At 47.3% G+C, this 17,772-nt stretch overlaps 1 protein-coding gene across 5 annotated transcripts in view; it reads left to right on the top strand.

The window, feature by feature from the left end:
* ZDHHC14 (zinc finger DHHC-type palmitoyltransferase 14) overlaps positions 1 to 15,034 on the top strand; it is a 274,893-nt gene extending 259,859 nt beyond the window's left edge. For 3 of the 5 annotated variants that reach the window (XM_070461348.1, XM_020896306.2, XM_020896307.2), the window contains 2 exons: positions 1,729 to 1,831; positions 13,740 to 15,034. In XM_070461348.1, the coding sequence (XP_070317449.1) occupies positions 1,729 to 1,831; positions 13,740 to 14,138 (502 nt within the window). In that variant the 3' untranslated portion in view covers positions 14,139 to 15,034. The remainder of the gene's footprint in view (positions 1 to 1,728; positions 1,832 to 13,739) is intronic. The other 2 variants (XM_070461346.1, XM_070461347.1) reach the window with 1 other exon arrangement.
* The last annotated feature ends 2,738 nt before the right edge of the window (positions 15,035 to 17,772 follow it).

Here is a 17,772-nt window from a genome sequence, read left to right as displayed (position 1 = left end):
AGAGAAGAGAGAGATGAGATGGGCTTACGGAAGCTCTCAGGGCTTTCTGAGGCTCAGAAGGAGACCTGGGCCGGGGGGCAGTGTCACAGTCCTGGGGGCATGGCTGGCCCTTGAAACAGGCTGAACACGCAGGAGGCAGGCCCAGAACCACTTTTTCTATAATCTCTCTCATCCCTTCCAACTCTCTTGATGACCTAGTTCTTTTTCTTCTCCTGGATGAAATCCTCTACGTGTCCTTTAATTTCTCCTGTCAGTTGGAGGGAAAAAAAAAAAAAGAACTCAGGGCACTTTCATTTCCTCCAAAATAGTGTCATTTCAGTGAATCAGAACTTCAAAGTTCCCTGAGAGTTAACACTTTCCACCCCTTCCTCCCTACCAGAGCTAGCTAGATTCCAACATACCTTTTGGGGGGCAGACAATTTGACCCCCAACACGCCCCTTCCAGCCACCTTCCAGCAGCTCTCCCCCAGGGGTCGTGCCCAGCCCCCGCCTGCACCTCGCCAGCCTCTGCCCTGGATCTCATCGCTGGGGGGAGCTGGGGACCCCTCTCCCCTAGACGTCCTTCTATACCCTTTCACCTTTGATCTCTGATACCCTTGAAGGCGGCTGCACACTTGCTAAGAGGACCCCTCTGACGGTCCTGCGTGGGGTCCAGCACCTCTCTTTTGGCAGATGGAGGTTCTTGTCTTTCTTGTTTTTTTTCCTAAACCTTTGGGGGATTTGACTGAAACTGAATCAGAGTCCCACTTGAGATCCTGCCACAAGTGTTTTTTAAGGGCTCATCAGTCTGCCTCTTGAAGATCTGAGGTGGCAGCTGTGATGATGACCCCTGTCTTCCGAGGGCAGACCTGACGCCTGCAGCAGCCTTCAGCCGCCCAGCCCCTGCCCCGCGAAGGGGAGTAGGCGGGCACCTGGGTGTGCTCGGGACGTCTCCCAGAGGCTGCCGGGAGTGTGCCCCCCACACCACGGGAGGCCTTGGCGGGAGCCCCACTTACTAGCCGAACTGCCTGTCGCCCTTGGCAGTTCTGCCCTGAGACCCAAGGTCATCTTGGAGCCTTCAGTCGGGGAGGGAAACAGGCGACCCTTTTGATGGCAAAGTAAGCTTCACCCTTACCTCCCACCTGGGCAACCGGGCCATAGAGTAAAGACAGAGATTGCTCGGGAAACTCATCTGCGGGAGACCGAGGACCCGGTGTTGCTTGTTCAATCAGCAAGTGTCTGCTCCACACACTCCACGGCAGGCGCACATGGGCACAGGCAGGGCCAGCATGTGCTGATACGATGCCCAGGGTGCCCCGGCGTGGACGAGATGAAGCCTGCCCCTCCCAGGAGCTTGGAGAAGACATGGGTGGAGATCACTGTGACCCCAGCCAACGGTGACGTGGGCCAGCAGGAGGGTCACGGGCAGGGCTGAGAGGAGCCGAGGAGGGAAGAAAGCAGATGAAGCGTCAGGAGCAGAGGCTGGGGGTCTCGCAGGACCGACAGCAGACGGGCAGGACAGTGGAGGGTCTGGGCAGTTAAAAGCCAGAGGCTGCACCAAAAAATACAGAGATGGCGAAGCAGACAGTGCGCAGCGGATGTGTGGTTTCTGGTCTGTGCCACGTGGGCACAGCCGGTGCTCAGACACGCTGCTGATGGAATGATGGATGGAAATTAAAAGAGTGTTGTCGGCATTTTCAGCTTTTGATTCACTCTCTGTCTCCTGCGTTGTTCTGTGTTCTCTCGTAGCCTCATCGACCGAAGAGGGTACATTCAGCCCGACACCCCGCAGCCAGCCGCGCCCTCCAACGGGATGGCTGCGTATGGGGCCACACAGTCCCAGAGCGACATGGTAGGACCCGGGGCGCCCCGCGAGGGCTCCTCTCCTGCATCGGGGTTCACTGACCGGTAACAGCCAATCGCCTAGACAGCTTCCTAGGACGCACATGGCTCAGGGAGGGAAGGGAAGCTTGAAGTGAAGGCAGTGTCCACCGAAGGGTCAGCCCACCTGCAACGGGGCTGGGTGGGGGGTCGGCTTGTTCAGGGCTGTGTGGGAGAGCACTCACACAACATCGCCTCCAGAGACGTCTTGGACTGGAAAGCCCCCTCACCCGGAGCCCGGCTGCTGTCCAGGGCGAGGCAGAGCTGCCCAAGCAGGATGGGCCTCTGGAGAGTCCCCGAGTGCCCTGCTGTCCCCTTGCCACAGTCTATGCCAACTCCCCCACCCCCTCTTTAAGTGTGCAGAGGGGGACTCGGGCACCAGTTCTCCCCACTTGCAGCCCAAATCTTAATCAGCCCTGCATGCCTTAGTGCAGAGAATCAGACACGCTGTTCGGGCATTGAGAGCAAGAAACAGACTGGGCTGGTCTCCGGAGAGGTGCCCGTGACGGGCATCTGTGACAGCGAGACACATGCTTTGTTCTCACTCTGCACCTGGGAGGTGGGGCCGGGGCAGGTCTTCCCACGGGCACCTGAATGCACAGCCTGGCTGGCCTTGACCCTCAGGGCCTTCACATTCCTCAGTGGTCTGGAAGCCACGGCCTCTCCATCAGAGCAATTCTCTCTACAGAAGTGTTTCTGGAAGGGACCCAGTGTGGCCCCCAGCGCTGTCTATAGATCTGAATCACCCACAACAGAATCCATGACAGACTGGGACGGCAGATGTGTGTTCAGAAAAGAGGCAGTGACCTCCAGGACCTGGGGATGGAGTCCGTGTAGAGGCCTGGGAGCGGGGAGCCAGGAATGTCCCCTGCCTGTCAGCTTGGGGACAAGATGACCACACAAGTCACCAACGGGAAATATCAAAGGAGGTGCCAGTTAGGGGAAATCTGATCTCAGTATGTGAACTTGGGGTCCCCTTGGATGCCTGAGGGTAGGGGGGCTGTCCTGCAGGCATCTGTGTAGAAAATTCGGGGGAGGTCTGCTCCCCCATACTTAGGAAGGAATGACATGGTTTGCAGAAATTCACTTTGAAGTAGTGGAAATATGAATCTATTTTATTTATCCTAGAAGTACTCCATTTGGCATTTAAAAGAAAAAAACATAACACGTGTCCATGTTTATCATCGGGCTATTAATCTGATTTCATCTCACAGACTGGAAGATTATTTTTTAAAATCAACATTTATTATCCTTTGCTAACTTTCTCTTTACCTGCCCCTGCCAATTCTGCCTCCACCAGCTCAAATCAAGTTTCTCGATCTAATAGAATAAGAGAATAGTTTCCCAGAAACCAACACAATATTGTAAAAACAGTTATCCTTCAATTAAAAAATAAATAAATTTAATTATAAAAAATAAAATATAATGACTGGGGCAGGGGGAAGATAATAGAATAGGATGATTCTGAAAGATAGTGGAAGGAAAAACTTTGCAAACAGGCAGATTTAAGTAATACTGGACACGGTGGGGAAAGGCAGAGAGTGTGGGATGTAAGATCAGAGAGCCTGGGGTCACAGTGACTGACTCAGGGCTGCATGATGTCAGCAAGTCGATTTACCCAGAGCCTTAAGTTAGTAAACCATACAATGAAGAAGCGGGTAATGATGTTCACCCCTCTCCTATCACCACTTTATAACAAAGGGCCTGGCACGCAGTAGGTTGGGCTGGTTAAACATTCCCCTGTAGGGGCTTGCTTAAGGGAAGTTCTAAACAAATATTTAGTTTGTTCCTGTCTTCTTTTCCTCATTCCTTCCTTCCCCTGATTCCATCATATCTAGAAAAGGCTCCACCCGGAGTGTGGAAGCAGGAACTAGGAGGAAAGGAGTTCTCTTTGGTGCCGTGACATGGAGTGACGGCCTCGGTAGGCTCAAATTAACCCACAGGGCTGAGAGACAGGACACGTGCATTTTGCCCACTAGACACTGTAGGCAAAGCACCTGTGTACTTTTCTGAGGACAATGAAAAGTTTTAAGACCTGAAGAAAGAACTTATAAGCTCTGAAACACAAAAAGAAAACAGCAAAATCAAAATTAATAAATGTTTAATGTCTGCTGTTTAATGTCTGAATATGTCAACTTCATTAATTGTTAAATTTAGCTTTCATTAAAACTTCATTACCTCTTAGAAATGATTTGTAGGTTGGGTTTTTCTCACTTTGTAAGAATTCCCCAGCACACATGTAATTACAGGGAAATCATTACCAAATTATAAAGCGAGTTGCTGGTAGACAGATAAATTTAAATGTTAACTGCCTTGGGGCCCCCTGCACTTCCTGTCTCGCCTGGTGCCTGTGTTGGGAGAAACCCAGGCTTCCACCGGGCTTAAGGCTGGGAGAAGTCTTTCGGGCCCCTAAGGCTCCCACCCACTGCAGGGAATGCCCCCAGTATGTCAGCCTCCTTCAGCGGAGGCTGGATCTGTAAGGGCTTTAGAGGACTAAGATGAGACATGTTGTTCACGGCCCCACAGGTCAGAAGCCGGGGCGGAAGGTGGGCCAGGAGGCAACCTGTGCTCAACCCAAGAGGGAAATGCCCAACACCCAGCGCTCACGGCGGGTGGGAGCGCCCACCACAGAGGTGCTCAGGCTGGGGGAGTTAGCACCCCCGGCGATGGGAGACCGAGGAGTCAGCGCTGGCAGAAGGGCTCAGGGGTCCTTCCGGTGCCGAGCCTGTCATCCCGGCTGCGGCACCATCACTGCGCCAGATAACCTTCCATTCCTCTGTGCATTTATAGGCCATTCGGGCACTAGAGCATGAGTCTTTTTATTATTTCCGTTGTTCTTTATGGCTCCTGTGGTGTATGTGCCGTGTTAACGGCAGTAAGGGGAGAGGAGACAGCTCTGAATGGGCAAGGCTGGCCCCAAGCAGAACACGAAGGCTGACGTGTCTCTGCCCCACCCTTCTCCCTCCAGTTCCTTCATGTTCACACGGCATAGTGTTCACCGAACCCCACACCTCAGCCGCTCAGAGCATTACCATGTGCCCTTCCAAGGCTTTCATATAACACACTGGCCCTCTGAGGCTACTACTGATTTTATCCCCATTTTACAGACTAATAAGCAGAGGCAGAGAGGACTTCGGTCAACTTGCCCAATTCAGACGTCACACTTTGACCCCAGCAGTTCATGCTCTCAAGCCTACACTTTGCTACGCTGGGGCCATCAATCCTGACTGTGTGCAGGGTGACTTTCTCCCATATGCTTAGCGACTCCACATCCCATTACCCTCAGCCTCTCTCCTCTGTCAATAACTACTCCTAGGAAAAGATCTGTTTTCAATCATCTATACATTGAAGGGAATTTAAGTCAAATTTCAGGGATATATGGATTTTAATTGTGGATGAAAGATCTTGTCCTCTATTCAGTTCAGTTCAGTTGCTCAGTCGTATCCAACTCTTTGCAACCCCATGGACTGCAGCACGCCAGGCTTCCCTGTCCATCACCAACTCCTGGAGCTTGCTCAAACTCATGTCCATCACATTGATGATGCCATCAACCATCTCATCCTCTGTCATCCCCTTCTCCTCCCACTTTCAATCTTTCCCAGCATCAGGGTCTTTTCAAATGAGTAAGTTCTTCGCATCAGGTGGCCAAAGGATTGGAGTTTCAGCTTCAGCATCAGTCCTTCCAATGAATATTCAGGACTGATTTTCTTTAGGATGGATTGGTTGGATCAGCTTGTAGGTCAAGGGACTCTCAAGAGTCTTCTCCAGCACCACAGTTCAAAAGCATCAGTTCTTCAGTGCTCAGCTTTCTTTATAGTCCAACTCTCACATCCATACATGACTACTGGAAAAACCATAGCTTTGACTAGACAGACCTTTGTTAGAAAAGTAATGTCTCTGCTTTTTAATATGCTGTCTAGGTTGGTCATAACTTTTCTTCCAAGTAGCAAGCGTCTTTTAATTTCATGGCTGCAGTCACCATCTGCAGTGATTTTGGAGCCCAAGAAAATAGTCTGTCAGTGTTTCCACTGTTTCCCCATCTATTTGCCATGAAGTGATAAGACCAGATTCCATGATCTTAGTTTTCTGAGTTGCGCTTTAAGCCAACTTTTTCACTCTCCTCTTTCACTTTCATCAAGAGGCTCTTTAGTTCTTCTTCACTTTCTGCCATAAGGGTGGCGTCATCTGTGTATCTGAGGTTATTGATATTTCTCCCAGCAATCATGATTCCAGCTTGTGCTTCATCCAGCCCAGAGTTTCTCATGATGTACTCTGCACATAAGTTAAATAAGCAGGGTGACAATATACAGCCTTGACGTACTCCTTTCCCGATTTGGAGCCAGTCTGTTGTTCCATGTCCAGTTCTAACTGTTGCTTCCTGACCTGCATACAGGTTTCTCGGGTGGGAAATCCTCGTGTCCTCTATTAAAAGCTTTTTAATAGGCTCCCCTGGTGGCTCAGACTGTAAAGAACCTGCCTGCAGTGCAGGAGACCCAGGTTTGATCCCTGGTTCAGGAAGATCCCCTGGAAAAGGGAAAAGCAACCCACTCCAGTATTCTTGCCTGGAGAACTCCACGGACAGAGGAGCCTGGCAGACTACAGTCCATGGGATCAAAAAGAGCTGGACACGACTGAGCGACTAACAGTTACTTCCTTACTAAAAGCATTTCAAGCAATAATAATAATAACTGAATATTTAATACTGTTTGTTCAGCACTATATCCCCATTGTCTAGACTAGTTCCTCTGGTAGTTGGAGTCAGTAAGTGTTGGTTAAATGAGAGAAGGAAAGAGAGAGAGAGATGGATTGCTATGTGCCAGGCACTGGGTTAAGCGCTTTGCATGCATTATCATCTCGTTGAATCCTCACAGAACCACCTAATGTGAGTATTCTAATCACCCCTTTGAAGAGACTGAGATTCAGGGATGCCTAGTTTGTGAAATAGCTAACCAGTGGGTAAGTTGATATTTCGTCCTTAGAAGTCCAACTCCTTAAAGTACTCTTCTTAACTATGTTCCAAAGTATCCCAGGTGCGTGGTCTTCTTACGGGACAGAGTGGCATGAAGGCTCCTCCCAGGGCAGGGAAACCACTCCGCCCAGGCCTTCCATGCAGAAGGATGATAAATCTGCTGTGGTCGGTCACAAAACCAGCGGGGGACTGAAGGCAACTTCTCCATAATCAGACCTGAAACTTGACTAAGCAAAAATCTATGAAGCTTCAGCCTCTCCTCTGTTACAAATGGCAGTCTTAACCAATGACACATTAGCTCTTTTTTTCCTTGCTCCCCCAAGCATGGACCATTTTACAGTACTTAGTCTTAAGTTTTGACAGTTTGTCCAGGTAGAAACATCAATACCAAATGAGTTATTGACCTAATCCAAGGGTGATCTCCACTGTTAAACTGCTCAGAGTTCATTCATTTTCTTGGATCTGAAAGCTACCATTTTTCATCAAACTGGGACATTTTGCCTATTATGTTTTCAATTTATTAATTTATTTATTTTGCCTTATCTCATTTTCTCTCCTGGGACTCCAGTTACTCCTATGTTAAACCATTTGATGACATTGCCCCAAAGGATAAGCCCCTGAGGCTCTGTGCATTTTTCTTCAAACTTTCTATCTCAGTTCTTCAAATTAGATAATTTCTTTTGATCTATCTTCATGTTCAGTGATTCTTTCTCCTGCTCCCTCCAAATACTGTTAAGTGAATGCAGAGAATTTTTCACTTTGGTTATTATACTTTTTAGTTCTAGAGTTTTCTTTTGGTTCTTTTAATTTCTCTGCTGAATTTTATTTCGGTACTGAGATTTCTTATCTGTTTATTCATTGAAGCCATATTTTTGTATAATATTTGAACATTATTATACTGCTTAAAGTCTGTATCTGCTAAACATATCTGGGCTACCTTGGGTTTGGTGTCCACTCTTTTCCTTAACTCTAGATTACATTTTTCTATTTATTTATATGTGTATTGATATTTTATTGAATACATTTTGGATAGTATATCTGTAGAGACTAGATTTTGTTGTCTTCTGAAGAGTGTTGATTCTTGTTTTAGCAAGCAGTTCAGTTAATGGCTAATTATCTTGAACTTGTACAGGTGTGATTTATATTTTGTTAATGCAGATTAATGGGCAGTCCAAGATGTTTCTCAGGCCCTTTAATTTGAGGGAGCTCAGCCTCCAAATTCTGTCTCTTCCAAAGACCTGGTCAGGGTTTGACTTCTCCATCATTAGGGGTGGTCCTGGGTCTCCGTTTAGGGTATGAGTCTTACTCCTAAGGTGCAGCCTTCTGAATACCCTAGCTGGATGCCAGGCATGTTAACAAGGTTTGGGGGATGTTAACGTGATCAGTGGTCCCAGGAACTCTTTTTCTCAACTTCCACTACCTATGTGCCTCTCAGCCTCATTGCAGCTGCCGTCTCATTGGCTTTAGGGGAAGGGGGACAGGAGAGAGGACTCATCTTGCACATGGGCAGCACGGCTGTTGGCTACAGACTTGCGGGGGTGACCCTCACTGGCATCTCTGGCCCCCTTCTCTGCACAGCATCCTCTTCTGCGATGCCCTGCCCTATAGATCCAGCTGCTTAAGCTTCTGAGAATCTGATCTCTGCTTTCTCTACTCAGAATAACTTCTGTATTCTGTTCAGCCTATACCATGGTGGGTAAATTCTCCCCAAGGAAAGGGCTGCTTGACTGTGGAGCTCGCCTGTGAGTTTCTTCCCTTTCAGGTATCACGGCCTTGCATTGTCTGTTGTGCCCTGTTGAAAAATGTTTGCCTCCCACATTTTGGCCAGTTTTGTATACATCCTGTACACAGAGGGATTACTAGCCCAGTAGAGGTTATCCACTATCCCTGGGAATAGAAGCCTTATCTCTGTGATCAGAGGACACTTTGCAGCCAACACTGCCATATTCCCCAGACACACAATTTTGTTCCCCATTCCATCAACAGTAAATACTGATTTAGCTGTGGAACATGATTGCTCTGACCTAGAAGTATTTCTAGTGTTCACCTAGAAAGGAGGAACATTTGGAGACTTTATATTTAGCACCAGACTTGGCATGTTCCTTTGCAGAGAGATTCTAGGTGTCTCAGGCCAAATTTTTGCCAGCTATTTTATTATTAAAGTCTAGATCAGAAAGGCATTTCTCAAATGATAGGAAAAGTGCTCCTAGGGAAATTGCACTATTTCAGAAGGTGAAGGTAAAGGCTTCAAGTCTTAGAAAAACATACTGATGTTGCAGGGCTGGAGAATCAGGTAAATTTTGACAGATACCTGTCATCAGAGTACCCACTGAGGTCTAACTTAGCATCTCAAAAATGGGACAATTCACTGTTAACTTACCATCTCACATAATTGGGGAATGGAGATGGTTAGCTAGTACCTAAGTGATCTTCCCTCTACTACATATTCCCAAGAAGGACAACATAAAAGAAGTAATGTAGTGACATCTAAATTATTAAAATGATGCATATGACCCAAGTGTAGGCCTTGTCATATGAATACCAATGAATTTCATGCACATAACCCCAGGGCCAACTGAAGATCATGTTTTCATTATTCCTACTTTCCTTATTATTGGCATTTATTATTACCTTATTTTAGCATGCATGTCTCATTTGATTGTCAACTAATTTAAGTTCTATATTACATCAGGGTCATAGCTTGTTTAAAGCTGGCAATTGTAGCTACAAAGATCCTTTCAGATCATATGCTAAACACAAAGATAGTACAATAGTACATAATAACTGTTGGACTATTCTTTTAAAAAATCATTTGCTATATTTACTTAAACTCATTTTTATTTTTTTATAAATTTATTTATTTTTTAATTGAAGGATAATCGCTTTACAGAATTTTGTTGTTTTTCTGTCAAACCTCAACATGAATCAGCCATAATTAACCTCATTGTTAAATCCCCTTCATCCAATATCAAAACAAATTAAAGCTGGCAATTGCAAGATTTATTAAACTGGTCTCACAGGAGACCTCTCTGTGTATAGTCTGAAAGTTCAAATATGATAGAGAAAAATAACTTGAGCAAACATAAATGATAATGTTTTAAAAGAGAATAAAAATGAAGAACTCCTCCCAACCTACATTTTAGGTGAATTTTAGAAACTGATAGTGTTTTTATTAAAGTAAATGAGCATTCATAAGACCCCAGAACACAGCTTCAGAGCCAAGCAGAAATAACCAGTGCCTGATGCTGATACTTTTGACAGAATTGGAGCAAAAGAAGTAAATAATTTCCTTTATTCTTAATTCTTAGTGGAGACCATCTAGAAAACTCCTAGCTTTGGGTTTGGCGGCATTTAATCTGTTTGCTAGGTTTATTTCAGACAAGAAGTCAGCCAGAGTAAAATAACATGTATGCCAGCAAGAGCAATTTTATTTGAAAATCTGCAGAAACAAAAATAACTTATCTCTATGGTATTTTAAACTGTAACATTAAGTGATAATGTGTGTGACATCCGAACATCTGAAACGATACAGTTCTTTGCAAGTTAAATGCCAGCGCTTCGTTTAGACAGTAAATCAGCCAGCTGTCAGGGACTTCCTGCAACCGCAGCAAATGTTCCAGCACTCAGGACAGGATTAGTTTTATGCTGCCGACAGAAGGGTCTGCCCATAGACATTCTCACAAGCAGTCAGGTTTCTATTCTATTAGTAGTCAGCGTTTGGATGATTTTTGGCCTAAAAAAAAAAGGCAATTTCATAGGGTTCAACCTAGTATTTCATAAATGTTAACCTTTAAAGTGTTTTTTTGGAATGAAAGCAGGAGTTTCTCAATTTCCTCTTCTTGATGATGGATTGTCACTGTCCAATCTCTGGCTGCTTGGTTGTTTTTCCTTAAGATTATATAACTGGTTAGATACATTGAAATATACCTCATGGCTTCTTGCTGTTAATGCTGGACTATCAGCCCTACTCCAAGGAGAGACAGAAAAGTGAGCAGGGATGGCTCCCTCTACTGGTTGAAGATAAGAGTCCTCAGATAAACAGCCAGCAAGGCGGGCTGTAAAAAGGTCAGAGAAAAGAGTTGTTGACTTCAGTCGCTCAGTCGTGTCCGACTCTTTGCGACCCCATGGACTGCAGCACCCCAGGCCTCCCTGTCCATCGCCAACTCCCGGAGTTTACTCAAACTCATGTCCATTGAGTCGGTGGTGCCAGAGGGAGGGGAAGAAAAACAGACAGAGAAGAGGGGCAATGAAGTGGGCGGGAAGTCAACAGAGGAAATGATGGAGAAGGAAAGAGGAGGAGAGAGTTGGTGAAACCAGAGAGAAAGAAAATTAAATAGAAAAATCAATAAGAAATGGGCCAATAAGGATTAGAAACAAAGGTAAAAAAGGCAGAGGTGTAAGGACTTTTTTCATGGATCATCTTCACAGTAACCCTGAAAATATTGGCCATTTTCTCCCTTGAAGTTCTCATACAGGAATTACAACCATGAAAGTTTATCAGCCCATTCTCCTTGGGATTCTGGCAGTGTACCATGAGGAAAAGGCTGGACTTTTTCTTTCTTAAATCAGGTATCCCCTAGTCATCGAGTTTCTTCTAAGAAGATGCTCAAAACATGCAAAGTTAATATCATGAGAATTATGAATTCCACTGGGGAGAGGCATTACGCTCTCCTTGGTTGGAACCCACGTTAGTACCCTATTACATGCCGATAGGAAATTTATATGGACAGTATCCTATGGAAGAAAGCTTGGTCCCTGGGCACCCCCAAATGGGAATTGGTCTTCTAAACAGAAGTCAGTTTGAATGTGGCAAACGGTTTTCAAAGTCAGGGGTTACAGCAGGATTTAGACACTAAGGTTCAAGCAGGTCCCAGCAATGAGAGTGTGTGTGCTTACTGATAGAAGCTGGCCACAAGGGAACTGGGGGAGTATAAAAAACAAAAACAAAAACCACAGCTCAGTTAATGGTTCCTGAAGCTGATGAAAACTTAGCAGTAAGGAATTTTCAGGCTTTTACAAATAGTGTGATCAGGCCCTCAGGGGCTTCTGTTGTCCCTGTATTTTTCTTTTTCTGTGTGTGGCACAATACACATACATAAAATGTGCCATTTTAACCATGCTTAGGTGTGTGTTCAATGGCATTAAGCACATTCACATTGTTATCCAACCCTCACTACCATTCATCTCCGGAACGCTTTTCTTCTTGCAAAGCAACACTCAGTACATCAAAGGGAAACTCCCCGACCCTTCCCCTTCAAACCCCAGAAGCCCCCATCCTACTAGACTCCTCAAGGTGCCGCCTATAAGTGGATTCATACAGTAGTTTTCCTTTGTGTCTGGCTTATGTCACCGAGGGTGATGTCTTCAAGGTTCATCCACGTCACGCTATGTGTTGGAATGTCCTTCCTTTTTACAGCTGAAGAATATTCCATGTCTGCATCAGTCAGTCAGTCAGTCAGATCAGTCACTCAGTCGTGTCCAACTCTGTGACCCCATGGACTGAAGCACTCCAGGCTTCCCTGTCCATCGCCAACTCCCGGAGCTTACTCAAACTCATATCCATCGAGTCGGTGATGCCATCCAACCATCTCATCCTCTGTCGTCCCCTTCTCCTCCTGCCCTCCATCTTTCCCAGCATTAGGGTCTTTTCCAATGAGTCAGTTCTTCACATCAGGTAGCCAAAGTATTGGAATTTCAGCATCAGTCCTTCCTGTGAACATTCAGGACTGATTTCCTTTAGGATTGACTGGTTGGATCTCCTTGCAGTCTAAGGGACTCTCAAGAGTATTCTCCAACACCACAGTTCAAAAGCATCAGTTCTTCAGCACTCAGCTTTATAGTCCAACTCATACATGACTATTGGAAAAACCATAACTTTGACTAGACGGACCTTTGTTGGCAAAGTAATGTCTCTTCTTTTTAATACGCTGTGTAGGTTGGTGATAGCTTTTCTTCCAAGGAGCAAGCATCTTTTCTTTTCATGGCTGCAGTCACTATCTGCAGTGATTTCGGAGCCCCCCCCAAAATAAAGTTTCACTGTTTCCACTGTTTCCCTATCTATTTGCCATGAAGTGATGGGACCAGAAGCCATGATCTTAGTTTTCTGAATGTTGAGCTTTAAGCCAACTTTTTCATTCTCCCCTTTCACTTTCATCATGTCTGCATAGACCACATCTTGTTTATCCTTTCTCCTGTTGATGGACACTTAACTTCTACCTTTTGGCTATTGTGAATAATGCTGCTGGGATCATGGGTGTACAGGCCCCGGGGACAGGGGGGGTTGTTGTTTGGTTTTTTTTTTTTTTTTTTACTGTTGTGTTTTTTGTTTTTTGCTGTTGTGTTTTGGTGGGGTTTTTTTTTGTTTTGTTTTGTTTTGCTGTGCTGGGGTTTAGTTGCAGCATGTCATATCTAGTTCCCTGACGAGGGATAGAACCTAGGTCCCCCTGCATTGTGAGCAAGCACAGAGTCTTAACCACTGGACCAGGAGGGAAGTCCCAGGGGCCTGTATTTGTAAAACAATGTGGGTAAACCGTGGTTTTCAGCATAGGAGCCGCATGGACCTCAGCCCACTGGCAGATGCCAAAGCCTGTGCTTCTGTCCCCGGGGTTGTTTTTAAGTTAGGGCCTGCCTGCAAACAGGGACCAGAGCATCCAGCCGGCGGCGGCTGGGACCCTCCACCTCAGGTCTCCGTGGGTGACTGTTAGTTTGAGCGGCTATTCCGATTCCAGGAGTCTCCACGTGGAGCCGGGCTGCTGCGCACGCTCTCCGCCTGTCTGACCCAGATGTCACTAACGGGTTTCTCTCTCTCTCGCATCCCGCCCCCTCCTGCCCTCTGTGTCCCCTTCCCCCTCCACCCCCACCCCCTTGCCATCTCTCGCCTCCTCTTTGCTGGCTCCCTGCCGCTCTCCAGTGCGACCAAGACCAGTGCATTCAGAGCACCAAATTCGTTTTGCAGGCCGCGGCCACGCCCCTGCTGCAGAGCGAGCCCAGCCTCACCAGCGACGAGCTGCACCTGCCCGGGAAGCCGGGCCTGGGCACGCCCTGCGCCAGCCTGACGCTCGGGCCGCCCACGCCGCCCTCCTCCATGCCCAACCTCGCCGCCGAGGCCGCGCTCACAGACATCCTGCCCCTGAAAGACGAGCACGTGGCGCACCAGTTCCTGACCCCGGACGAGGCGCCTTCGCCGCCCACGATGCTGGCGGGCAGCCCGCTGGCTCACAGCCGCACCATGCACGTGCTGGGCCTAGCCAGCCAGGACTCTCTGCACGAGGACTCGGTGCGCGGCCTGGTGAAGCTCAGCTCCGTGTGATCGCCGGGCCCCGGCCCTCCCAGGGGGTGCTGCCCACCGTGGGAGCGGCAGGCCCGGCGCCCTCGCCACGATCCCCCGCCGTGTGACCCAGTGCGCGGGTGGCCGGCGCAGCTGTAAGCCCTGGGGTAGGAAGACCCCTCCTTGGGAGAGAAATCAGGGGGCCCAGGCGGACAGGACCTCAAAGGCTGACAGCTTGGTTTCATTTGAATTTTCTTCCCCACCCTGACCGGCTTTGCTAGCAATGAAAATAGAGACCTGACTATTTTCAGGTGTTTGGAATATGAAGGGTGGGCCGTCGGGGAGGGAGACAGCCTCAGGAGCTCCCCCCACCTCCACCCCCAGCAGAGTCTGGGAGGAGAGGGGGCCCCCTGGGGGGCTCCTCTTGCTGCTCTGGACCAGGTAACAGAAGGTTTGGGACCCCTGTGGCCGGACTGAGGTTGAACTTAAGTGTTATGCTACTAATATCTGAAATAGACATGCCATTCCATTTGTTAATTTAAAAAAGGGAAAAAAAACGACCAGATGTGGACTGCATGCCACGCTCCAGTCTGTGCTCGGTGGTGATGGTATCGGAAAGGAACTGCTGCTGCTTTTCTTTCTTCTTCTTTTTTTTTTTTAATTTCATGAATTCTCAAGTGCTGTTTTATGGGAAGACGGTGCAACAGACCAAGGCTAATGGACCTTGCCATCCTCGCCAGCTTCTTCAGCTTAATTCTACATGAGTAGGTGGCGCCTGGGCTGCGGAGGGGCGGGTTTTATCCTATCCAGTATCAGTTAACCTTCTGTTTAGTAGTTAACCTGAGGTGTTGTGTTGCACACTCACCCACCGCCGCAATCTTCACCTCCTTGTGTGACCAGATTCCTGTGGACAGCCAATAAAATGACATCCTCTGTTATTTTGGATCTGTGTACATTTATCCTTCTCAGCTGACATGACACCTCCACCACCCAGATGGCCTGCAGAGAGTGCGGTTTTACTGAAGCAGTTCTAGTGAGGAATGGTCCCCAGTCAAAAACCCAGCTCTTTGAATTGTGGGGGATTCATGGGATGATGGGGCTTCCCTGGTGGCTCAGATGGTGAAGAATCTGCCTGCAATGCGGGAGACCCGGGTTTGATCCCTGGGTTGAGAAGATCCCCTGGAGGAGGAAATGGCAACCCACTCCAGTATTCTTGCCTGGAGAATTCCATGGACAGAGGAGCCTGGCGGGCTACAGTCCTTGGGGTCACAAAGAGTTGGACACGACTGAGTGACTGAGTAGCGGAATTTGCTCCCCTTTTACAGATTGGACCACGATAGCAGATCTATGGCCAGTTATGGGGAGAGGGCCCAGAGAGAAGCTGGGCTGGGGGCGTCTGCTCTGCCCTGGGCTATGTTTGAGTGTTGCCAGAGTTCAGGGTAACTTGAGATTCTGGTAAAGCTGTCAACAGAGAGGAGAAACTGGCTTATTTTAGGCGGGGATCATGTCGACTGTCATTCTTATTCAGACACTAATCAGAATGGAATTAAGAAAATTACTGCTTCATTCAGGTTTGTGTATCATCTAGAAGGGAATGCACCAGCTCTGCATTTAGGAGGGAAGCCACCTTGCAGGGACTAAACCCCTTTCTGTCCTTTCCAGATGATAAACCCAACAAGCAAACCTACTCGAGTTCAAAGTCGTGTTCTTGCTCCTCACAGCCATATGAAAGCAGGATGCACTGATCAGTGATACCAGAAGCCCTGGATGATTTGCATTGATGGAAAAGGGCTGTTTCTCCTGAGAAAGAGTTGCCCTTTTATAGAAGAAAAACGGGAAAGAGGAAAGAAATAGAGAAGCACAATTTCAAGTCTTCTTTGGAATAAGGTCATTTGTTCATAGGTAAAAAAAATAATCTATGCTGAAAATAGCTGCAGCCAGTGAGTTCCCTTCTAGATGATACATGAGCCTGAATGAAGCAGTAATTTTCTGCAGCGAATCTTTGAACCATTCTTATGTTTCATACTCCGTACATGAATAGAAAGTGGGAAAGGTAAATTATGTGCGGCCATTTTTTATTTTCTGGGCCTCTTCACAACTTGTACCCACTTGGAATTTATGCTCACAGGGACAGAGTCCTACCTTACACAGCCACACACACCCACTGTCATCAACACACACGAAATTCTCCTTGCAGACGCTGCTTGTGAGCAAGAAGTGACTGCCCGTCAATGTGTCTTCCTTGACTTCCCAAATTCTCTCTGTTCTTTGCCTCCTTCCGTCTGCTCACCAGAGACCCAGGAGAGAGTTGGACCTGGTGATAAGAGAAAGGTAGCTCAGTTCTCACTGCTTCCTGTGTGGACAAGTCCATTCCCGGCTTCTTCACCTGGAGGAAAAGACAATGGCCTCTCCATCTCTAACATCCTGTGATTCAATGATCGCAATTTCCCATGACCAGTCCTCTTCCCGCGTCACTGGGAAGAAGTCCACGGAGCAAGGATCCTTACTCACTTTTCTCTACATAAGGCATGTTTGCTTAATATTTAGTGTCAATCCCACCTTCAAGCCCATCCCCTGTACACACTGATATCGCTTATCAAAGAGGGGATTGGAGGTATTGGTGACACCCATCTAGGATCTTCAGGGGCGAGGAGGAAGATGAACTTGAATGGGCCGATTTGCTAAGACAATTAACCTCTTAAAACCCCCAAACCAGAGGGACACCCGTAGTCCTTCACTCTGTGGCTTGAAAAAGAATGGAGTGTCTGCAGGTTGAACAACTGCGCTCCCAGGAGCTGCCTTCTTCCTAGTGGGTGGAGGGTTGATCTTTAGCAGACTGATTTCCCCAGTGATGGGTCTGCATTTCCCATCACCTGATTGCATATAAATCTATTTAATATTGAGTAGTTCCATCTAGTTGCTGAATAGACCTTGATCTTTCTACATTCTGTCAGTGGGTTATGGATTGATTGCACACTAGCTATAAAATATAGGATAAATATTTTACCATGCTATTAAAGCTTGGACCATTCTCAAACACACTCACGTACACACTCATTTTGTTGTTTAAAAATTCATCTGCTTCCATCCTTCCAGGAGGGCTCGGGTGCTTCAGGCTTCTCAGGCATGTGAAGGCTAGATTTAGCCTGAACGCCCTGGTTCCCAGGAAGGCTGTGGTATGGAATACCAGAGCAGCTAATAGCCTGCAACTGAAAGGGCATGGTGACCTGTCACTGTGCCTGGGGAGAGTCAGCTCAGCGTTTGTGCTGTGCTCACTCAAAAATGCTCATTCTAGCTTTCAGGTTTAATCATTTCAGCCTGTGACAAGGATGGCACAGTCTCACCCTGAGCCAGCAAAAATGCCAAATACCTGTTCTGGTCCGGAGTAGCACCAAGAAAGGATGTTCTCGGAGCTCTTCCCAGCTCCGCCAAGTGCACTCTGATCTTCCCCTACTGTGTTTAGGATGCTGACTGGGGTTCAAAACGAGAAACAAACCCCATATTAGGAGCCAGGTTCTAGTAAACCCCTATATTAGGAGACCTGAGTGGGTCAAGCCTTTTCTGTGGCTTTGAAAGCCCCTTAACTCTTCATGCCCTGATTCAACCCCAAGAAAAATGGGCTTGCCAACACTAGCAGTGGTGTTTTTGATGCTGAGGCTTGTGACGGCATCTCCAG

This window comes from Odocoileus virginianus, chromosome 34 (assembly GCF_023699985.2).
Source record: "Odocoileus virginianus isolate 20LAN1187 ecotype Illinois chromosome 34, Ovbor_1.2, whole genome shotgun sequence".
NCBI classification, from domain to species: Eukaryota; Metazoa; Chordata; class Mammalia; order Artiodactyla; family Cervidae; genus Odocoileus; species Odocoileus virginianus.
Note: the sequence above shows the minus strand (reverse complement) of the source record. Positions and strands in the feature narration are given on the sequence as shown.